General features: G+C 43.5%; 1 protein-coding gene across 1 annotated transcript in view; it reads right to left on the bottom strand.

Moving 5' to 3' along the window:
* Positions 1–19,735, bottom strand: part of LOC147697160 (ATP-binding cassette sub-family C member 5-like) — a 2,119,944-nt gene that overhangs the window by 1,480,071 nt on the left and 620,138 nt on the right. Inside the window, exon 6 of the mRNA XM_086934231.1 lies at positions 15,379–15,552. Coding sequence (XP_086790357.1) covers positions 15,379–15,552 — 174 coding nt within the window. The remainder of the gene's footprint in view (positions 1–15,378; positions 15,553–19,735) is intronic.

The raw sequence follows: 19,735 nt of genomic DNA, 5'->3' as shown, positions 1-19,735 counted from the left end.
GATGAAAGGGTGGATGGATGTATGGATGGATAAAAGATTGCATGGATGAATGATGCATGGATGGATGTGTGAAAAGGTGGGAGGATGAATGATGGGTGGATGGATGAAAGGGTGGGTGGGTGGATAGATGAAAGGGTGGATGGATGATGGATAGATGTATGGATGGGAGGATGAATGGGTGGATGGATGTATGTATGGATAAAAGGTTGCATGAACGAATGATGGATGGATGTGTGAAAAGGTGAGTGGATGAATGATGGGTGGATGAATGGAAGGGTGGATGGGTAAAGGATGGATGTATGGATGGAAGGATGAAAGGGTGGATGGATGAAGGATGGATGTATGGATGTAAGGATGAAAGGTTGGATGGGTGAAGGATAGATGGATGAAGGATTGATGTATGGATGTAAGGATGAAAGGGTGGACGGATGAAGGATGGATGGATGGATGAAAGGGTGGATGGATGGAAGGAAGGATGAAAGGGTGGACGGATGAAGGATGGATGGATGGATGGATAAAAGGTTGCATTGATGAATGATGCATGGATGGATGTGTGAAAAGGTGGGGGGATGAATGATGGGTGGATGGATGGATGAAAGGGTGGGTGGATGAAGAATGGATGTATGGATGGATAAAAGATTGCATGGATGAATGATACATGGATGGATGTGTGAAAAGGTGGGGGGATAAATGATGGGTGGATGGATGGATGGATGAAAGGGTGGGTGGGTGGATGGATGAAAGGGTGGATGGATGATGGATAGATGTATGAATGGGAGGATGAAAGGGTGGATGGATGTATGGATGGATAAAAGTTTGCATGGATGGATGGATGTGTGAAAAGGTGGGTGGATGAATGATGGGTGGATGGATGGAAGGGTGGATGGGTAAAGGATGGATGTATGGATGGAAAGATGAAAGGGTGGATGGATGAAGGATGGATGGATGGATGGAAGGATGAAAGGATGGATGGATGTGTGGAAGTGTGGGTGGATGAATGATGGATGGATGTGATGAGGTCTAACAGGCGCATTTATGGTTGTCAAAAGATGATGATGAGGAGTACCAGTTTCTAGAAACTTTTGTCAGAAGGGGGTCCTTACCCCTAAAAAGGTTTTACAAGGGGGTCTCGGCATCAAAAAGTTTGAAGACCTCTGCCCTAGTGGGATGGGGATGAGGGCATATTTGGAAGATAGTACCAACACGACCACCCCACTGGCTGCTTTTGATAAATTTGAGCCACTTTCTATTGTTGAAATAGAGAAGCTCCTGGTGACAGCCAGTTCAGGCTCCCCCTATGATCCCTGCCAGATATCTGTAATCAAACAGGCTTTGGGTCCAGTTGCTCGCTCACTTAGCTCCTTATTCGGCTTAATGTTTAAGGTGGGGGATTTCCCTATGCAATGGAAGATCGCCTCAATTCTCCCTCTATTGAAAAAACCCAACCTAGATCCTAAAGATCCTAATAATCTCCGCCCAATATCTCGCCTTCCGTTACCAGCTAAATTGGTTGAAAAAGCTATTAATAGACAACCCACGTCTTTTTTAGGCAAGATAAAAGGCTTAGACCCAACTCAATATGGATTTTGAGAGGGCCACAGTACAGAGTCTGCTCTTATTAAATCCACAGAAGAGATTAGAGAAGTTTTGGATAGGGGTGGTAAGGCCGCTTTGATTATGTTAGATCTGTCAGGGGCCTTTGACACGGTCTATCATGATTTACTGATGGACCGGTTGTCAACATGCGGGGTCCAGGGTATGGGCTGGAAGTTGATAAAATCCTTCCTCACGGATAGGTCTCATATATTGGAATTGGATGAATTTTGTTCCAGACCCTTTACCTTGCCCTGTGGAGTCCCACAGGGGTCCTCCCTTAGCCCAACACTTTTTAATATTTATGTCTCCTCTTTGGCATCTCTAATTGGCTCATACAGTTTTAACCTTACCTCCTACGCAGACGATACTCAAATTGTGGTCGCTCTGCATCCTGGTCAGAGAGCAAGCATAGACAGTCGGTTTCACAACTGTATGGAGGCAGTAGGGAGGTGGATGGCGCAAAACTGTTTAAAACTTAACTCAAGTAAGACGGAAGTAATTTTATTTGGAAATTACCCTAATTTCTGGGCCCCAAGTTGGTGCCACATACTTTGGGCACCCTCCTTACACCTACTAGAAAGGTAAAGAACCTGGGAGTAATTATTGATGATAACCTCAGTTTTAGTGATCACATAAATGCGGTGGCTTCAATTACTTTTTACACTTTGAGAATGATCAAGAAAATGTTACACTTTCTGCCGGCAGACAATAGGCGGAGAGTGGTTACTGCACTTATCATGTCTAGGTTAGACTATTGTAATGGGCTCTACCTAAACTTGCAGGAACGATCCATGAATAAGCTGCCACTACTGCAAAATGCTGCCGCTAGACTGCTTACTAATACTCCCAAATTTATGCCTATTTCTAATTAAATAAAAAAACTCCACTGGCTGCCTGTGAGGAAAAGGGTGCGTTTTAAGGCCCTGTGCACAGTGTACAAGGCTCTGCAGGACATTGGCCCAGAATATCTTAATCAGCGGCTGCAATGGTACCAACCTATAAGAACACTGCACTCCATGGGGGTAAAGTTGGTTTTAGTACCAACCACAAAAAAAGCTTCATGGGGCGGAAGAAGCTTTATAGCTTGTGCAGCAAGAGCCTGGAACGATCTCCCCTTTTACTAGAGAAACTCCACGGATTTGTTAACTTTTAGGAAGCAACTGAAGACCTGGCTATTTAACTTATAATCTGTGTCTTTATCTTAACGCCCAGAGAAAAGCAGTCAGCGCCAGGACACCCTTGGGTAACTGTTCGCGCTGTAGAAATGCCAACAACATAACATAACATTCCACCATACACAATATAGTGGATTCTCAAAAGTTGTGTTCATGTCAGACTTGGTCACTCTGTAGTTGTGCCCAGCCTGGCAGTGCAACATGCCTCCTGCATAGCTAATTTTCCTGCCTGTCCTGGTGCCAGATGGCTTCAGGGCAGGGGGTGGGCATCCTCTCCTGTGAGAGAAACCAGACTTGCAATACCAAAAGGCAGTGTTGCTCTTTGAAGCCCTCTGCCTTGGAATGCTAATTTTACAAGCCTTTGGGAAGAGGAGGTGATAACACCACTTTCCAGAGCAGGCATTATTCTTGACCTCCTGAGAGCGAAGGCTCTAACCCCTGGAGGTCAGAAACTCATCTGTGGCAGCAGGCTGGACTGAACCAGTCAGCTAGCCCACTAGAGGGCTGGTAGGTTCCAGGGTGTACCTCTAAGCTACCCTCTGGGTGCATGTGTTAATAAATTCATCACTGGAATCAGTGTGAGTTTATTAATATCAGGTGTTTTATACCAAACACCATATGTTTCAATGAACCCATTATGTAGCTGGGGAACTCGTTTTCACAAGTGGCCAGTGCATACCTTAAGATGGTTTCCCTGCTCACTAGCAATATCTAGCAATTGAACTAGACGTTACAGAGGCATACCTGCTTATGCAAATACATCCTCACATAAAATATAATGCACCATGCCTTAGGGCTCAAAGGCCTGCTGTAGGTATGACTTACATATATTAGATGCAGTGACTTTGGCATGACACACAGGAGTGTGTCATGAAGTGTTTTCACTCATGGTTTGCACATGTCATGCACCCTGCACTGGCAGTCTGTGTGGAATCTGTATGTGGGTCCCTTAGGGTGGTATAAGCTATGCTGCAGTCCTTAGGAACCCTCTTTATTACCCATGCCCTAGGTACCTAAGGTACCTTTTACTAAGAACTAACAGTGGTGCTAAAGTCCTTAGCCAATTGTAGCAAAATTAGACTTTACCTTGTTTTATGGAAATAGCACTGGCACTGAGGTCTGGTTAGCAGGCCTCAGTGCACTGTCACCATCGAATAACAGCATCTAGTAGGTAAAAGGGAAGCAAAAAAGTGGGGTGGGGAGTAACTGCAACAAAAGACCAGTTCTCAACAGACCAACACAAGACTCCTCTAAAGTGGCGACTGTCGGCATGGTGTCTCCATGACATTGAGCTCACTTCACATTTCAGAGACAAGATAGATCACTATTTCGCAGAAAATCGAGACACAGTGACATCTCCAGGTACCTTGTGGGAAGCAATGTTGGAGACCCTCAGAGCAGAAATTACCAGTTATTTGACAGGCAAATAAACGCAGGAAACAGCAGGGGGTTAAGAGTGCTGGAGATGCGGATTTGCCAGCTTGGAAGGCAGTATGCCGCTAACCCCCACCACAGCCTCTGCGGGGTATTGACGTGACGCAAGCGCAACTCCACAGCGTTCTACTGGACGAGGCCAAGTCAGTGTGGCTTGCAGGAAAATCCCGTATCGATCAATGGGGTGACAGGGCTAGCAAACTCCTCCATTATCTTTTCTCCAATATCACGTATCATGGCCCTTTCCCATATTTGTGTGACTCCAAGGGGCTTAAAATATTTGGGGATGAGGCGGTCTTTTGTCAGTCCGCACAATACTATGTTGGAGTATACACATGCCATGATACTCTACCAGAGCCATTAATTTAAAACTTTATAAATGACCTACCTCTCCGGACACTCTCCGACACTGAGAGACAATCATTGGTAGGTGGATTTAACTGGTGTGAAGCTCGCAAAGGCCCTGAACCGACTCTAATCTGGTAAAACACTGGGACCCAAAGGATTTACCAGCGATTAAAAAAAATAGTTCATGCACAAACTAAATACAGCCTTAGAAGATGCGTTTAAAGATGCAACCAAGTGCAGGAATCTTCTATCTGGCTTTCGCAGGACCAACATAATAGTAATCCTGAAAGTGGGGAATCCCTCAGACAGGTGCTCTTCCTACGGACCCATCTCTCTTCTCAATGTAGAAGTCAAAATCATGGCTAAGGTGCTGGCAGATTGCTTGATCAAAGTCATTCCTTCCTTGATACATCCTGGCCAGGCGGGGTTCATGACTAAGCGAGCTACCTGCCATACCATTAGATGAGTTCATAACGCTGTAGCACTGGCAGCCTAGTTAAACAGACCTGCTGCTATACTTCTGGCAGATAAGGCCTCGAACAATCATAGAAATATTACTAGACCTGGAGGTCTAGTGACTTGCATTATCTACTTGACCTAACTTTAATATTCTTGACCCAACTGATCTCAAATTGTGTGATCCTAGGTAAAAAAAAAATTTACAGCCTCCTTATTCTTCATTATCACATATGAAAGCACCTTCAAATAGGCGAGTTCAGCATTTCTGCTGTCACAAAAACTCTCTTATTTCATTAAATTGACAAGAATTGTGCTCCATGTAGGGTGCACATGACCCCTGACTTGCCTCTTGGGTCACTAAAAGAATTGTCATCGGGCGGGGTCAGGAATGCTTCTCAGTTCATGCTTAAAAACTCACTTTTAATATGTGTATGATCTGAAAGCGACTGTCATTTACAAGCAGCACATTTTCCATTGAAATGGCCACACACCTTCCCTCTAACATGCAGTTTTGCTGATAAAACTGTATAGTGTATAGACAATCTGAGGAAATTGAGTTTCTGCAAAAATATTCATCATTTGCCCATCACCAAGTAAAGTGTTCTGATTTCTTTTCATCCTATTAAAAAAAAGGCTTTTGATAGAGTCTCATGGCCATTCCTCAACGAATGCATGCGCAAGTTCGGTTTAGGCGACAAATACAGAGGGATGATCATGTTGCTCTATCAAAACCCCCGAGCACGCGTGATAGTCAACACATCCATGTCGGCGATGCTCACCCTAGAAAGAGGGACGAGGCAGGGATGCCCTCTCTCGCCAGGACTATTCCTACTAGCATTAGAACCACTCCTCCAGATGATCAGAACCAACCCACTAATAACTGGAGTTCGCGTAGGGAAGCAGGCATTCAAACTGGCAGAATCATCAATCGAACCCCTAATGACCACCATTGAGGAATATGCCCACGTCTCGGGTTACAAACTGAACCGTGACAAATCCGAATGCAAACCGATGAACTGCCACACGACAAGGGCGGTGCTAGGCGTCTCCGGTCTGGCGTGGCAGACAAAACCCCTGAAGTACCTAGGCCTCCTCTTCGGCAGAGACCTGAGGACAACGATAGACCACAACGAGGAGGCAATGCTAAAGAAAATAAAGGGCAAACTGGAGGAGTGGAGCCCGAGATACATTAGCTGGTGGGGTCGGATCGAAACGATCAAAATGTTGGTGACGCCTATGTTAAACTATCTGCTGAGCATGCTACGCTAACACTAACGTCGGATTTCCACAGTAAATTAGACAAAGCGCTCAACATATTCCTATGGGAGGGGAAAAGAGCCAGAATCAGCCTCTCAGAACTCAGACTGAAGAAAGACCTGGGAGGGCTATACCTAACTAACTACAAGGCATTCCAAATGGCATGTCTAGCGAAACAGGGCATACACTGGATCTCCCCCACACCGGATTATACGCCAGTGTGGTTGGATGTGGAAAGGAACATCCTAGGGGGGGCAGACCCACTGATGGCACTGACGGCAAGCAGACACCCAGAAGCGAAAAATGCAATCATCAGGAACACCAGGACAGCCATTTTCAGGGTGGACAAAGAACTGGAGGTCAGCATCAAAAACTCCAAATGGGAATCCTTGTGGCACAACCCCAGAATAACATACAAAGGAGACACACTAGTGAATGAGGGGTGGTGTAGCATAGGCATCACAGTACCGGCCCAACTGGAGCTAAACAACAACCCATTCACATTCGAGGCCCTACAGAGAGCACACAAGCTACATAACAGAGACTTTTACACCTTCCTTAGCATCAAAGCAGCAATCACTAGAGCCAACTTATCAAAACAGAGGCCCTCAATAATACAGCACACACAGAACCTAAACAAAGTGGGACACCAAACAGCGAATATTTATAAACTTATCACCCCCGTACCACAATGCTCAACAACAAGACACTAGCATTCTGGGAGGGGGAGTACCAGAAACCACTGAACAAGCCAGCAAGAGCCAGACTATGGAATTCGGCGTCAAAAAACAAAGTTACACGCCAGCTAGCCCAAACTAAATACTGAATCCTGCATAGACTACACTGGACACCAGCCAAACTAGAGACAGTGGGAGCCAGGGACAGTGACAGCTGCTGGAACTGCCAAAAGGCGAGGGGGGATCTAGCACACGTTCTATACGAATGCCCCAAGGTTAAGGTCATTTGGCGCAGGGTACACGAATTCATAGACACACTCACAGGCAGCCAAACCACACGCGGCCTACCAGGCATCACCATGGCCTTCATGGACGCATCGCTTGACTCGAAAGAAAACAGTGACCTAGTGGATGTCCTGCTCACAGCTGCCGCCAAAACTATCTTGGGTAACTGGAAGGACACTGGGAAAGCCACTTTCAAACGTTGGTTTAACTGGGTAACCTTCCTGCGGGGGGCAGACAACATCACCGCAAACCACCAACCGGCTAACCATACAGCAAGAAAGGGGATGTGGGCAGCCCTAGACGCTCATCTGGAACAATAACCCCCCCTCTTTTTTTTCTCTCTCTTCTTTCTCTTTCTTCTCCACCTAAAACCAAACAGCCAAGTAAATGTTTCAAACTGTATTGTATTGTATATGCAAAAAATTTATTTTCAATGAAATACTTTGAAATAAAAAAAATTAAAAAAAAATAAAAATCTTTTTTTACCACACATTTTCATAAATGTTATTTCATAACTACTGAAATATATTTTGAAATGTTTGTACTGTTCATTACGAGAAGCTCTTCAAATGTGTTAGAACAAAGAGAACAACATCCTACAGTCTTTCATTTCACCTTCCTTGTAGAGCATGATTGTCACAGTTCACTTTGCAAAATTCACTAACTTTGCAGTCAGAGAAAGAAAAGTAAACACCAACCTCCAGAATAAAATAAGCATTAAGTTGTAAGTAGACATAAGCTGACATTTGACTTCTGTCACCGAACGCAGAGGGAACGTGACAAGATAAAAACAAGATTCAAACGCATCTTTATTGCCCATTCACTTTGTGAGTTAACAAAAAACATGTTCTTTGTCACTCAGCACAACAGGTCAGAAGGCCCTAAAATAGCATGTGTTGATAATATCAGACTCTCCATAGCAAGCGGGCAAGTAGATTTCTCGAGGCCTGCAGATAATGAGAGAGCATTTGACTCCGTTTTCTGGGCTTAATTATTCGTCCTTCTAAGATAACTTAACATTGGTCTCAAATTCATAGCTTCTGTAAACCTACTTTATACTGACCTAACAACACGTGTCCGGGAGGGCACAGCTGTGTCAGAGCCCTTCCCTATAGGAAGGGGCACTGTGGTATTTACCACGTAGAAAGAAGAACAGGAGACTTCAAATGTAGTTAGGTGGGTTTTATTAACCTCATCCACCAACGAGCAACAAGCAACTGACTTCAAGAGAAGCCTTCATTGTAAGCGAGAACTCCATGCAGGATTCCACAAATTAAAGGTACAGATAATATTTAAAAGGCAAAATGGCACATTATCACACATCTTCCTTCCCAACAAAACAAGTAAAGAGAAGAAAGAAACAAACAAAAAAAAAACTAAACATAGTCTTTTAAATAGGAAGGAGGTCTACGTGCTCTCTGACCTCTTCTTGAAGAATACACCAAACCCGGAGCTCCAGAGGTATTGTTATGGGAATTGCACGAACCACCAACAGCACAGGGTACATCTCTACCCACATCAACAACAGGCAACCTTGAATTAACCAAAACCACACGACTGTTGTTCCAAATCCTTCCATCTTCCGTCTTGATAGCATTTTTGAAGACTTTCACCACAGAACGAACCTCAGTGTACTTAGACCACGGCCTACACCCAACAGGCGCTCTGATGCGTACAAGATCACCAAGTTTGAACTTTTGAAAAAACACACACTTCCTATTATCAAAATATTCTTTCCTAGCAATTTGTTTATCCAACTCCTTACATCTCCATTCCCCAATACTATTATCCACCAAACCTTTATTCAACTTCATCCAACCTGGACACCACAAAGTATTAGGAACTCTGCCCTTGAACAACTCAAAAGGAGACCTTCCCGTAGTAGAATGAGGAGCCATACGATAACTACTAATTCTATCCCTAAGAGACTCCTTCCAGTCTAAACCGAGGACCTTGCCAATTGAATAGCCTCTTTAAGAGTCTTGTTGACTCTCTCAACAGCTCCATTAGACTCAGGGTGATACAAAGAGCATTTCTTATGAACCACACCACACTTCTTTAAATATTCTTCAAACATTCTCGAGCAAAACTGAGGCCCATTATCCGAAAGCAAATTATTAGGAAAGCTTTCTTTTGAAAAAATCACATCCAAAAACTTAATAACCGCATCTGAGGTTATATCTCTTACAGCACTAACCTCAATCCATCTTGAATATAAGTCTATCAAAACAATCAAATAGGGAGTATCAGAAACACCAGACAAAGGACCAGCAATGTCTATTGCAACCTCATCCCAAGGATGATTAGGCAAAGTTCTTTTAACCATAGGCATCTGCTTAGTCTTTAAAATCTTATCACTCGCACAACATTCAGGATAGTCTCTCACCATGCTCTCTATTTCAAGATCCATGCCAGGCCACCAAAACTGCAAACGGAGAATTTCCTTTGTTTTGACAATGCCTAAATGACCACAATGAGCATGTGACAATAACTTCTTCCTAATACCTATTGGTGGTATCAACTTAGTCCCACAAGTTAAAAGACCATCATCTGTAACAGAAAGTTCTTCTGAAACTAACAACCAAGGCTTTTCCAAACGAACATTCTTTTTTAAGGAAGAAATGACCTTAGAAATTTCCTCATCTTTCACCAACTCACTCCTCCATTCACACTCATCAACCGCTCCTTCAGTAATTTCACACGCACTGATGTTTTCATCTGCTTCACACAAATCTTCCTCAACAAAATTCTCAACACCAACCAGCCTTGATAAACAATCCGCTGACTTGTTTGCCACACCAGGTATGTATTCCACCTCAAAATCAAATTCCTGTAAAGAAATCACCCATTTTCTAATTCTTGAAGAAATGGCATCTAACCCTTTTTTTGAAAAAACCTCTCTTAATGGCTTGTGGTCTGACAAAACACACACCTTCGAACCCCAAATCAAATTTCTGAATTTTCTCAAAGCCCAAAAAATGGCAAGAGACTCCTTCTCTATCACAGAGTAATTCATTTCTGCACCCCTGAGACACCTCGATGCACAACAAATCAACAAATCCTGTCCATCCTTTCTTTGTATCAAAACAGCACCTAGACCTTTGTCACTTGCATCAGTGAACATGAAAGTCAGAAAACCAGGAACAAATGCATGCAGAGAGGGAGCTTTGTTTAACTCAACTTTTAAACTTTCAAACTCCTTTCGACAATCATCAGACCAATCAAAAATAACATTCTTTGCCGTCAATCTCCTCAAACTATGCGTCTTCTCCGCAAAATTAGTGAGAAATTTTCCATAGAACTCAACCATCCCTAGAAAAGAGAGTAACTCATCCTTATTTACAGGTTCCTTTACTTTCCAAATAGTCTATACTAGTTCCTTTTTTGGAAAAACACCTTCACCAGTAATCCTATGTCCAAGATATTTTACTTCTTGCACACCAAATTTGCATTTGCCTTTTTTCAGAGACATACCAGCTTCATCTAAACGTCTAAGCACCAGACACACACGTTCATTATGTTCACGCAGATTATTTCCAAAAATTAACAAATCATCTTGATAACACTTCACTCCAGACAAACCCTTCAAGATCTTAGACATGATTCGTTGAAACATGGAGGCTGCCGAAACGAGACCAAAAGGCATCCTCCTGTATCTAAATGTGCCCATAGGTGTGATAAAAGCAGTAAGATCCTGGGAGGACTCATCCAGTTCTACCTGGTGGTAGGCAGATGCTAGATCAAGGGTTGTGAAATACCTTGCCCCTTCTAAAGTACCAACCAACTCATCAATATTTGGTAAAGGAAACCTATCCACAACCACCTCCTTTGCGACCACAATAGGGGCCAACCACTCAGTAGCCTCAACCGGCTCAATTATTCCATTACTTATAAGTTTTTCAATTTCTTCTTGAACTTTGGTCTGTTCCATTAAAGGAATTCTCCTCACTTTTGCTACTATCGGAACAGCATTCTCTTTTAATTTGATATTATGTTTATAGCCACGTAAGCATCCCAACTTCTCCCTAAAAACATTAGGAAATTGTTCTGAAAAAATTTTGCTCAAATCTTCTCTCTCACCACATTGTTCACTCTCACATACCTCCTGGATTTGAACCTGAGGGGAAGAATTTGGATCAAGTTTCACTCCAAGTTCTCTTTGATGTAACCACCCCAGCAATGCATCACCTTTCTTTGCTACATATATTTTACCAACAGTTATACGGCTGCCTAACTCTATCTCACCCAAAAAATATCCTATCATTTTTATTGGTTTATTGGTTTATCACTATATCCTAAAGGTGATATGTCAGATTTCATCAACTTAACTCTATCTGATAGAGTTTCCTTGAATAATTTTTCATCTATTATCGTTATACGAGAACAAGAATCAAATTTAAAATTTATCATCTTATTCTCCACTTTGACCAAATGTGAGGGATGATCAGTTTTTGTACATTTTATCTCAAAACTTACAGTTCTGACTTGAGGTTGTGACCACCTTTTCTTTGTTACATCCCCTTTTAACATCTTTGCTCTACAGAACTTTGCATAATGCCCTCTCTTGCCACACAAGTTACACAATATTTTTAATGCAGGGCAGATTGGAGAGTTTGCTAAATGTGAAAATTGTCCACACCTGAAACAAGAAAATTTGTTAGCTTGACCAGCATATGAAGTACCAGACATGTTAGGATTCATTACATTTGCAATAACACCTTGTTTTTCTGGACCAACACCACCCTCATGCTTTTTTACTTGACATACAACATCTTCCACCTTAGTTTCCTCTTTTGTTTCAGGCTTCTCTTTTTCTTTTTTTAATTCACCAACACATTTAGTCATATGTTCCACTTGTTTTGCAATGACTAAAACTTCCTCAAGTGGAGGTTCATCTTTCAGCCATAACTCTTTCCTGATGTCATCATGTGCACATCTCAAAACAAATTGATCTCGTATTCTCTCATCAAGAGTTTGCCCAAAGTTGCACGATGAAGCTAATTTTCTAAGAGATGATACATACTCTTCAACGGTCTCATCCTTTTTTTGTTCTCTCAAGCCAAAGTGATACCGCTCCATTATAGTGCTTAATCTTGGCAAGTAGTGACGATCCAAATGTAATATGGCAATTTCATATTCATTTAGATTTCTTTGATCCGCTAAAGGCAAATCTGGTAAGTGCTCCAACACATCTTGCCCTTCTCCACCAAGACAATGTAAAAGAAGAGCAAGTTTCCTTTCTGCGCTCAAATTTGTTCCACAAACTCTGGCATAATTAGCAAAAATCTTCTTCCACTTTTCCACTTAACATTTGGTTCACCAGGGCTAACTAAGAAAAAAGGATGGTTGAGTAAAATTTTGCATTTTTCCTTCTTTTTTTTAATAAGATCTACTTTCCTTTAATATTCTTTTCTTTCCTTTATTCTAAAACAATCTTTCGTTTATTATTATTTTTTTTTAGCTCATTGTCTCCTTAATATCTTCTCCTTTCCACAGCTTTATTCATCACAATGAGATAAAGATAAGGGAATGTTCGTTGTGGTAATGAATTCCAATTCCTTTAATAAAGGCCTCTCCTTTATGAAGACTGGGCCATTGTCTTTCGGTGGCTTAGTAACAGGAACCAAAGCGTAATGAAAAAAAAATGTACAGCGTGAAGAGTTGGAACACACTGCTGAAGCGCAACGTTAATGCGCAGCGTGAAGAGTTGGAAAGCACTGCTGAACTGCAACGTAGGATGACGTAGAGTCAAGATGCACCGTCATCTAAAGAGTCAGCGTTCGATTGTGCTCGCGCTCCTCTCACTAATTTGAAACGCGCTCGTGACTCGTAACATTTCACTTGCTTTAAACTAAAGTTTATTTTAAGCTAAGTTTCAAATTGTCCCTACCGCTCTCCTCACCATAAATAGATAATTATCAAAACTGTCATCACAGCCGCTGAGAAGTCGCCGCTTTGCTTCTTTGAAATCAGCCGCTGGAGGAGGGGTGTTTTCAATGCTTCGTCGTGTTGAGGTTGTGGTTTTCCCGATCGTCGCCAAAATAATGTGGTGTTTACCACGTAGAAAGAAGAACAGGAGACTTCAAATGTAGTTAGGTGGGTTTTATTAACCTCATCCACCAACGAGCAACAAGCAACTGACTTCAAGAGAAGCCTTCATTCTAAGCGAGAACTCCATGCAGGATTCCACAAATTAAAGCTACAGATAATATTTAAAAGGCAAAATGGCACATTATCACAGGCACACGACAGGGGTGCCCACTGTCTCCCTTGTTTGCTATTGCTATAGAACCCTTTATGGAATGGCTGCGTATTGACGCACAAACGTTGGAGTTCGAATGGGGTTATGGGCTCTCAGACAGGAATACCCTGTATGTGAATAAGGCGTCTATCTTTCTAGTAAACTCTGAGACGTTGGGCCTGTGCGCAATCTTGCGGATATTTGTGGATGTATCCGGTCTAGTACTCAACTTGAATAAATCCACTATCTTCCCAGTCACAGCTCAGCCACACGACTTGAGTTGGGCAGCCCCTCTACTGATAGCCTCACTGGGGTTCAGATATTTGGGGGAGTTTGTTACCCCTGATACTGCGCTTGCCTGGGCACTAAACATCCAACCATTGCTGAATAGGCTAGTAGTTGACATAAATAATTGGTCTACACTCCCACTGTCCATACTGGGGCGGCCCATCATCTTTAAAATGGTATTGCTCTCTCGTCTACTCTACCAACTGCTTAGGAGCTTCCTAGCTTTCACTAAATGTTTTAAGTCAACCTATGATGGGGGAATAGTTGCAGTAGACATTGAAACTAATTATAGGGCCTCTCAGCTTATAGTCATTAATGGAAGGTAGTATGATACTCAGGAAGACTCAGTTTATACCTCAGAGCAATGAGCCCTCCAGGGCACAACTATACAATGCCTACTATATGGACGGAAAACCCTGCCAACATTCTGCCCAGCCACAAAGCGGATGCTCCAGACATGGAGGATGGCCCTAAAAGCATTGGACTAGGACGAGCATCTCACAGACCTGATGCTTCTGTGGGTGAGTACCATGCTTACCCAGGTGGTTGTGCTGCAAGGGTTTCATGGATGGGACACCATTGGGATCTCCACATCGGGTGACTTGATGGAATGCACAATGCTTAAAACATACCAAACTTTAAAAGGTGAAAATACCCTCCACCATAGTCAATTATTTCACTACCTACAGCTGCAGCACACCCTCATGCCCCATTTTGCAAACTTAGAGGATCGGGACCTGGACGCCAAGTCAGAGGAGGATTTGGCAGAAGCTAGAGAATCTCTGACGTGCACGGCACTAGCCACCTGTTTGGGCCTCATCCAGTTAAATTATTTCCACAGAACGTATCTTAGGCAACACCAACTGTACAGGATGGGAGTGATCGCCTCATCCCAATGCTTAAGGTGCAGGATGCTTCCTACATAACACATGGGGAGTTACACGGCTCTGCATATTCTGGGAGGGTGATCTGATCTGCTTGGAGCATTTTCTGGTGCAGCCGACACCGCGGGACCCGAAGCTTCTCCTTTTATATATCACGGATAGCATTGATGTGAATCGGTACAAATCAATGCTTCGCTGGGTGGGCCTTATAGTGGCTGAAAGGGATATTGCGCATCACTGGAAGGCAGAGGCCCTACCGTTGGTTGTAGAGTGGAAGAGAGGTATGGACTGGTGCATGGGCAAGGAGCAGTTTACAAGACCAGGGGGTGTGCTCATGAAAACATGGGGTGCGTGGGCAACCTACAGAGGTATCATTATTACATAGAGGCACTTTATTACCAAAAGCCTTGATAACGAAATATGGATGTATACAGCACTGGGGCTACATTGACGACAAGTTGTATAAATCCGAAAGTAATCAAGTAATGTCTGGGGACGGGGAAGGAGGGGGGGGTAGAGGGATTAGGGGTACAGCGCTTCCACTGTTCTGTTTACCTCATGTACAACTTAATAAAAAGTGTTATTAAAAAATAAAACTGCCCTGCACTGTTGCAATTCACATGCATCTTGACCTAGATGTTTAGTTCATAACTGAATACGACTGATCTTTTTGTATAAACAGTTCAAGCACTTTGAGAAATATCATGAAAAAAATGCAGTGAAATTTAACCTACCAGAAACGGGTAAAATAAGAAAAATATGCCAGAGCCCAAGAGAGCGGTAGGACCTAGAAACAGGCCTGTGTAAATGATTCCCAGAGCTGTAACAAATGGACCTGCTGCCAAAATACAGCCAATTGCAGCCACTTCAAAGAGGCGCTGACCATCATTTGAAAACATGTTAATAAGCTGAAAGAAAAAACAAAATAATGAGAAAAGTTGATTTATGTTGGAAATGGTATAACAGACAAATATTTTTAGACATACAAGAATTAATACAGCTCACCACACGTCTCAACGAGTGGCAGGAATCTTGACTTAACTAATAAGCATTTATTTATTTATTTATTTATAGTTCAGTTCAAATCACTTTATTTCGGCCACCAGGGCCATAAAAGTACAAACATATTGAAATACATATAATAAGTAAAACATACTTAACAGATTCTCCAATAAAACAAGTTGAGAGATCAAAAGCAGATACAATGTGACAAATGTTGAAAAAGTGCACAATGATTCGTGGTTAAATTCATTAACTATTTAAAAAGAATAAAAATATATACAACTTCCAATGATAAAAGCGAGTACCATCAAATCAGGCAATTATCAAAACAATAGAACACTTGTAGACTGGGACCACCCCCTGACCCCACGGACCCCGATACTGCCGCCATCAACCTCAAACAGTGTATCAACGACTGCGCCGACACCCTTGCCCCACTCAAGACCGCCGCCACCAATCACACCAACAAGAAAGCCGCATGGTTCACCGCAGACCTCCGGACCTCCAAGCGCACCTGTCGGAAGCTGGAGAAGAGCTGGCTGCGCGACCGAACCCCAGACAGCTACACAGCCCACAAGAATGCCACCCGCAGACACCACCAACTCATCAGGACCACCAAGAGGACCGCCTTCAAGTACCGCCTAGACAGCAACGCACACAACAGCAAAGAGCTCTTCAACATCGTGAAAGAGCTCTCTAACCCTAGCTCCAACGCCAACGATTATTTTGGCATTCCATGGAGGAAAATAGACCACGGTATTAGTCAGATGAGCGACCAGTGGAATGGAGCCAGCGGTCCTAGTCGAGGCTTGGATCCGCGGCGTGAAGGAGCTGTGTCCTCGTGTGCACGGCTGGCTGGTGCGATGACCCGGTTGTTAGCATGGAATGCCAAATTACTTGAGGAAAACGCCCCGGCGTCCATTCTTGACGGACACCTTGCCCTCCGCAAGAATATCTTGAGTGTACCCTAGCTGTACCCACTGCTGGCCGGGCTCAGAGCACTTAGAGGCTACTTCGGCACTCGCCGCCCCTCATCTAGGAGGCGCATGATTGTTTTTACCAGGCATACCTAAATTGTACAGTCCTGATGATGATCCCCTTGTACCCTTGAGCGCTGGATCGAAACGTCTACCTTTTACAGTAGTTATACAGTAAAATCATTGTGTATCTAATTCCTGTATGTACTACTCTGGCAAAACACTTGTAACTTCAATCCAAAAGTGTCCAGATTGCTCACTCTTCTCTTGCCTGCGATATCTTCCTCTCCTTTTAACTATCCTTTATCCTTCTCTGTTCTGTGGTAAAAGCACAGGATTGTGCTCTCTAAATGTTTTTTATGCATTATACTATTTCACTATTGTTATGAAAATAAAATCCATGTCCGGCTGGACTTGGATAAAAATATAAGCAGCTCATCATGGCTTGTCTTATTATCTTTACTGTATTTTTGAAAGTGCTTTGGACCATTGTCCTTTAGAAACTGACTCAAACCTTTGGTCCACAGCCACTTATAGGGTCCCCCTTGTTTTTCTTAGAAGCTTGTAGCGCAACGGCGCCAAGTTACCCTCACGGTCGTGGCCATTTTGTTTGCGTGACGTATTTCCGTTTCCGGGCGTTATGTGTAATCTCGCAAAGTGTGCGGCTTGCTAGTACAAGTTTGCGTGTGATTGCGAGGAAAATCTTGCGCAAAACATACCCACGCGGTCGTGAACGGGCGCGGCCATCTTGTTTTTCATTCATTGCTATGGTTCTGGGCATGCTTTCTGTATCCTCTGTCAATCTCTGCCATCCTTTGCTTGTTTGAAGTTTTTTTTAATCTATTTTACTTATTATCTATTCCTCTATTTTTCTAGCTCTATATTTTTGTGTTTTCTGCTACTTTTGGTTAATTTTAAACTACTTTTTTAAACTCTTTTCTTTTCTTCTTCCCTATTCTATTTCTTCTTTATTATTTACCTTCCTTTCTGCCCAGACCATGGTAAAGGGAGCCGGGAAGCAGCCTGAGAAGGCGAAGGGTCCCGCACCCCGTGCCCGGCTCCTGTGCGGGCATTTGAGGGGGGAGACAGTCACAGCCCGGGAGATCTTTAGCGCGGACAAGGTGGCCGCACTAGTCTTTTATGTCCAGCACCCCATCCCGAGGACCATCATCGCAGGCGGCAAGATTGCTAGCGGCTACGGGATCCAGGAGCGCCGGAAGCGGTGGGAGAAGGTGTGCCGGGCCATGTGCCAACACTCTCGGGTCCGGCGCACCTACAACCAGGCCACCCACCGTTGGACGGATCTCCTGGACCGGGAACGCGACTTGATCGACCTGCTCGGCCTCGAGATCCCCGGGCTTGGTGAGTAGTAGTAGCTATTTCTTCACTACTCTGTTTTATCCTGCAATAATGATGCTGATTACATTGTAGGTAAATTATATTTTAAAATCTTCTGTGCATTTCAGGTGCACTGCTCTCCTTCTCAGTAGCGTTTCTACTATGCTTATTTGTTTTCGATTTTGTGTTCATTTCATTGGCCTGAGAAATTATGTATGAGTGTAGCTTAAAGAACTGCGTAATGCTAGACACTAAGGGTCAGATTTTTAATTACCGGCGTATCCCTGCAAAGTAGCAGGGATGCGCCAGTAATTGTGCGCCACGCCACCACCACCCATGGTGCGCCCTGTTTACAATGCGGCGCACCATGGGCCCAAAACGTCACCGAAGCGTTAAGCATCTGTGCCGTAAAGGCGGTGCATTGCTGGAGTTGCGTCGCAACGATGGCGCAGCTCCAGCAATGCTCTGGGGTGCCCTATCTCCCCAATGCTGCATCAAGCCGTACGTCTGCTTCAAGCAGGCGCAGGGTTTGAGTCACGCATCATTGTCCTAAAAGTGACTGATTGAAATCTTGTAGATTTCCCTCAGCCACTTTTAGGATGCGTTCCTGTGCAGGAACGCTTTTCCTTGCGTCGGATCGCCCCCTGATGGCGCAGGGCTTTACAACGTGATGCATCTCCCATATGTGTCACGTTGTTAATATACGCCGCACCATGGCGCCACTTTTGTTCTGCCGCTGCGTCACAAAAGTCACGCAACAACGGAGCAAAAGAGCTGCAAGGGGCTTGTAAATTTGCCCCTACAGACTCAAGTCCAGTCCTTCCTTTGTACACCTGGAAATAAGAAGAAATAGTGGTGGTGGATTGAGAGTTTGAGTATTTTAATGACTGGTTAATGTAGTAGGAAACTTTTTAGTGTTGTCGCTGATCTGCAATCACGATGGAGTTTGTCTGTCACTTCGCGTGCTGCGGACTGCTGCCTGCCAGTCCTAGGCGAACCTTTTTAGTAGTTATTTTAGTGAGTTACATAACTTTCCAAGTTGACGGTCCGCAAATCAAGCAATACTAATATCGTAGTAGACCACATGAGATAGGTCAATATATCCTGTGGAATAGTTGTCTATTTGCTATTTCGCCAAAATATTTTGTTATTGTTCTTTTGTAATGTTTGATTTGGTTGACCACAATCATCCATGTTTTCGGGTCTTTCCTTCTTTCATGTTGTACATCAGCTCCCCCCAGGGGCAAAAGGACATTGAGGAGGCTGCTGCTGTGGAACAAGGCCAGGATCGGTCAGGCGAGGGTTCCTTTGCTGGCCCTGGTAAGTTTTAATTTTAATATAGAGTACCTATTTTTTCCTAGCGTTCCTCATTCGATTTTTTCTAAATCGTCTTTGATCTTCTTGTAGACTGTATCGAAATTCTTATCTTGCCTCGACTATGACTCCCTGTGGTATTACTAGATTATTCTTATTAGTTTGTCTGTGTAGCTAACTAAGATTGCACATTTGGCAAAAGGTGTTAAACGAAACTCCCATTCTAGTCAGCAATAGCTCTCTATGGGAAACATCCTTTACGACGCGGATTTTACTCTGCAGTACCCTTACAACGCGTCTTTAACAACGCAAGTCATAACCACGACTTGCGCTGGAGGGCGCTACAGGACAAGGAATAATTTAATTTACTATCCAACACCTTCCCTACTGTATGTAGGCTGGTGTTGGAATAGTAAATTAAAAAATTCCTAAGTCCGCACCCCTTCAACGCAAGTCGTGG

This window comes from Lissotriton vulgaris, chromosome 8 (genome assembly GCF_964263255.1).
Source record: "Lissotriton vulgaris chromosome 8, aLisVul1.2, whole genome shotgun sequence".
Taxonomy (NCBI): Eukaryota; Metazoa; Chordata; class Amphibia; order Caudata; family Salamandridae; genus Lissotriton; species Lissotriton vulgaris.
The sequence above is the reverse complement of the archived record's forward strand: the minus strand, read 5'-3'. Positions and strand labels throughout refer to the sequence as shown.